This window comes from Corythoichthys intestinalis, chromosome 12 (genome assembly GCF_030265065.1).
Source record: "Corythoichthys intestinalis isolate RoL2023-P3 chromosome 12, ASM3026506v1, whole genome shotgun sequence".
Lineage (NCBI taxonomy): Eukaryota > Metazoa > Chordata > Actinopteri > Syngnathiformes > Syngnathidae > Corythoichthys > Corythoichthys intestinalis.
Window position 1 is genome coordinate 11,163,070 of NC_080406.1, and position 5,007 is coordinate 11,168,076.

General features: G+C 37.1%; 1 protein-coding gene across 3 annotated transcripts in view; it reads right to left on the reverse strand.

Moving 5' to 3' along the window:
* glsb (glutaminase b) overlaps positions 1 to 1,330 on the reverse strand; it is a 72,575-nt gene extending 71,245 nt beyond the window's left edge. For 2 of the 3 annotated variants that reach the window (XM_057851491.1, XM_057851490.1), the window contains exon 1: positions 943 to 1,330. In XM_057851491.1, coding sequence (XP_057707474.1) covers positions 943 to 1,199 — 257 coding nt within the window. In that variant the 5' untranslated portion in view covers positions 1,200 to 1,330. The remainder of the gene's footprint in view (positions 1 to 942) is intronic. The other variant, XM_057851492.1, reaches the window with a different exon arrangement.
* Between the last annotated feature and the right edge of the window lie 3,677 nt (positions 1,331 to 5,007).

A 5,007-nucleotide genomic window follows, 5' to 3' on the forward strand; every position in this document is an offset into this window, starting at 1 on the left:
TTTACTTCCGCTTTACCTGGTATAATTCAATAATCGGAATTTGGATATTTGTGAATCGTTCTCAAATCTTCCACGGCCAAAAAAAAAACACTGTTCTAGACATTGACACCTTTTTAAAACGATATCTCGAGTCTTGGCAGGAGCATATCGATAACATTTTGGGATACAAACTATCACGATATATCACCATTTCGATATTTTGTCGCACCCCTAATGCCAAGTCAAGCTCCACATTTCTGCTAGTAATGAAAAAAACACTCATTTCTATTTTTGGCAAAACAAGATAATGACCCAAAACAATAAAGAACACGGTTTTGGATGAGCCCCGGTGAATCCCCAGACTTAAACCTAATAGTAACGATGCCTGCATTTGAGCTGTTTTATATTTTTGTTTGATGACCTGTTAATTTATCAAACCTAATTTGAGTTATTACATTACTTAGCTATTACTGTACTGAAGGTGTTTGATTATTAATGATTTTGACGTGTGTTTCTTTGCATATTTCCCTCACCAATACTGTATAAGCAGTCGGATGACCTTGTAATTTGTCATCTAAAATTGGAGATAGACAAGGGAAGGGGCCAATCTGAAGCACCCACAGAGCTCCAAGTTGATATTCTAAGACTGCGTGTTTATACTTTCGCACTCACCAAGATCTATTTGTGCCATTACGACGTCATAGCTAAGTAGCATTGGTGCCACGCACATGTGGAGTTTGTGGTTTCAAGATAACGTATTTGTGCTGGTAATGTTCCTTTCGTTTTATCATTGAATAGATCCCCAGTTTCATTTGGGTGTGTTTTAAAACATACAGTGATAACATAAAAGGTGACGCCATAAACGAAGGCCCAGTAACATCCTGTCATTGAGCTCAAGTAGTCTTCGTCCGCGCACTAGCTAAAGAGCAAAGATAGAGCCTTTTCGGCCGGGAGCCACCTTACTTGTCAGCCGTTTCGCCCTGCCTTTTCGGCTCGTCCAGCTTCAGCTCGCCCCCCGCCTTCACGCAGTACGGCCGGACCTGGGCAAACCCCGCCGGGTACGCCGCCGCCCGGTACCCGAGGCCATTGAGGAGGTTGAGACTTGCTGAGGAAGAGGTGCGCGAGCACCGGCGGCGACTCGTGAGCCAACCGGCGGAGGGAGACTTGAGGTTGGCTTTAAACAACTCCTTGAGCGCTGTGGCGAGCCTAAAATGGAACATCTCAATCCCCGTCGGGTTGATGGAGAAGCGGTGGTTGGATTAGAAGAAGGTTCCGCGGTCGTGCTTTTAAAGAGATGACTCGACACACGTTGAGATGTCTGAGGCGATGACTCATAATACACCGGCGCCGATTAATAAATACTGGAAATAGGGTCCCGCCCTCTCTTCTTTTATTGGTTAAAAGGTAGTGACGTCAGATATGACACTTCCTTACAGTAGCTTACAGTGAACCCCCGCATATTTGCGGGCTTGTCGCTTTAAAAAAAGTACAGTAATCCCTCGTATTTCGCGGTTAATGGGGACCAGACCCGCCGCGATAAGTGAAAAACCGAGAAGTAGCGCATTTTGTGTGTTCAATGTATTTATACTAGGGTTGTAGCTATCGAATATTTTAGTAATCGTGTAATCGACTGAAAATTCCATCGATTAATCGAGTAATCGGATAAAATACATATATTTTTAGGTGAAGAGCAATTATAAATATACATGAGAAAACAAGACATTTCATCTAATATTGAACCATTTTTAGTCAATCAATGTCTTTATTTTCAATGCACATTGTTGAAAACAGCAGACAATTACATCTCAGATGTAGCTAGAATAAAAAAAAAGACTAATTCACTGCTTTCACTCTAAAAACTTTTAGATCTTATATTTTATGTATATATATATTAAGGGTGTCAAACGATTAAAATTTTTAATCGAGTTAATTACAGCTCAAAAATTAATTAATCGTAATTAATCGCAATTAATCGCAATTCAAACCATCTATAAAATATGCCATATTTTTCTGTAAATTATTGTTGGAATGGAAAGATAAGACTGAGATGGATATACTGGACTGTCTCAGAAAATTAGAATACACAATATTCTAATTTTTTGAGACAGTCCTGTGTATATATACAGGACTGTCTCAGGAAATTAGAATACACAATATTCTAATTTCCTGACTGTCTCAGGAAATTCCTGACTGTCTCAGGAAATTAGAATATTGTGTATTCTAATTTCCTGAGACAGTCCTGTATATATACACAGGACTGTCTCAAAAAATTAGAATATTGTGTATTCTAATTTTCTGAGACAGTCCAGTATATACATTCAACATACGGTACATAAGTACTGTATTTCTTTATTATAACAATAAATCAACAAGATTGCATTACCATTATTAACATTCTGTTAAAGTGATCCATGGATAGAAAGACTTGTAGTTCTTAAAAGATAAATGTTAGTTACAAGTTATAGTAATTTTATATTAAAACCCCTCTTCATGTTTTCGTTTTAATAAAATTTGTAAAATTTTCAATCAAAAGTAGAGTTAATATAATAAGAATAAAAATAACAATAAGAATAAAAATAATAAATAAAACATGTAAATATATAAATAAATAAAATATATAAATATTTATAAAAATTTATAGAAAATAAATAAAAGATAATAACTAGTACAAGTTATAGAAATTTTATATTAAAACCCCTCTTCATGTTTTCGTTTTAATAAAATTTGTAAAATTTTCAATCAAAAAATAAACTAGTAGCTCGCCATTGTTGATGTCAATAATTACACAATGCTCATGTGCTTAAACCAGTACTTCTCAAATAGTGGGGCGCGGCGCAGAGCGATGCCAGGGGGGGCGCATGTGTCCTCGGGGAACATGCTTTTTTCTTTTTTTGCCGGACTGGAATAAAGTGTACTTGCACATCCACTCAGTGGGTGGCAGTGGCGCTCTCATTTTCAGAGTGCATGCAGTATTTTTGAACTAAGGAAGAGCACTCAGCACACAGAAAACAGATATGAAGAGCAGTGCGCCGCCGCCGTTTTCGAAAGCCGTTTTCCGACCGAACTCACTCACGCAGCGATCCACTGTCTTGTCCGGTTCTCACGTCGCCGCCCGAGAAGTGCCATTTTCGGCTTGGGATCGTCACGACGACCGCCCTCACCTACAGTTCTACCTCGGCCGCCGAGAATGCGCTTTTTTCGTGCCGTTTGCCTTTTAGCTTTGACTTTTAATATAGTGGGGTGATGAGGAAAGACTACTGTTTACTGTGTCTGAAAATAATTATAGCGGACTGCCAGAAGCCAAATCAATTAAGACGCCACTTAAAGACATTCGACCCCAATCTCATTGATAAGCCGCTTGATTGTTTTTCAGCGAAAACGTGCCGAATATTGCCAACAATAGTCCTGCTTTGTCAGTGTTATATCAGTAAACCAGTGAGCATTGTTAGCATGATCATTGCAAAATGACTCCACGCCATTGCCAAGGAGGTAATACTGAGTGTGAGCAGCAAAAATAAAAACTGTCCTTCTGTCCAAGGACACTCTTTTTTTTCCTTTATTCATTGTTGTTTTTTCGGTCAAATTTTTTGGCATATTGTCCTCATGAGTAAATGTTTCTAATCAATTTGAATTTGTTATTATTTACGGATTTTATTACATTTCATTTTTCTGTATCAAATGGTCAAAAATACCTTGAGTGTATTTTTACAGTTTGAATGTGACTTTTTTTTTTAAATTCAGGCAAATTGATGCACGTCAAGTCTTCTCTGTTACAAACAAAACAATGTTAATAAAGTTATACTTTATTATAAGTTGATCTGTTACTTTTTTTCTTTTTTAAAAAAAAAAGGACGCAATGTTAGGCTGATGCGTATTTATAATAGTAATTTTATAGACAAATAATACTATTTACAGTGGCGGCGGAGAGTTTGGGGGGGCGCGAAACATTTACGTCTTGCTTGGGGGGAAAATAATTGAGAAGCACTGGCTTAAACCCATAAAAGCAGTTGCACCAAAGCGCCAGCAGAGGGCGGCAAAACTCCGAAAAACACAACAAGTACACCTTTCACTTTGCTGTCCTTTTAATATGTTTGAGCGGGGCATTTGTGCGTTAATTGCATCAAATATTTTAACGGGATTAATTTAAAAAAATAATTGCCGCTCGTTAACGCGTTAATTTTGACAGCCCTAATATATATATATATACATATAGTTCTTACCTAAAAATGCCATTACGCTTGATAACACACATCACTTTTTTAAAAAATTCCCACGTGTTTCAATTGAATTTCTATTTGTGTCAAGCTATTTTTAAGTTGTAGTTAAGTTTTAAGTTAGTCTAAACTGTATGTCCTGATAGGATTTTGAGTTTTTGCAGTGTTCAAAATGAATGTATGATACAGGCTGTATTGGAGCACATTAGGGACCAGTGCTACTTGGTGTTTCAGTTTCAGATCAAAGCTACAAACCTGTCAATCATCATTAACTTTAAGTACCAAACGCTAGCTGCACTGGTGACCAAGAAAAACAGTTTGGTCGCACTGCTTTTCATGTGGGAGGCTGTACGAGCATGAAACAGAAAAACATAAATATATTTTTTAAATTAATAACCCGATTCCGATCCTCTGAAAAATAGTGCGATCAGCATGATTTCCCATTGTGTGATCATCTCTAATGAATACAATATGGTCATAGTTAGTCGATCAGTGTTCCCAAACTTAGCTATTCAAGTCTGGTGAAAATTGTTACAGTTTTAATATCTTTTTTATTTATCTATTTATTTATGTATCTTTTTTTTTCTTATGAAAAGAGCACCCTAAATTACAAAATGACAATACCAAATTTTAGACACCATAGACGTGATTGTTTTTAAACTACGGATAATCTCTTTAATGGCTTTCAACATACTTCTATCAACCAACCGCGAAGACAGTCCTCCCTTGCAAACTAAACTCAGGGCTAAAAATCAAGTTAGTTAATTCTCTACCCCGCCCTCTAGTGTCCAAACGGCAGAAGGGAGGTAAAAAA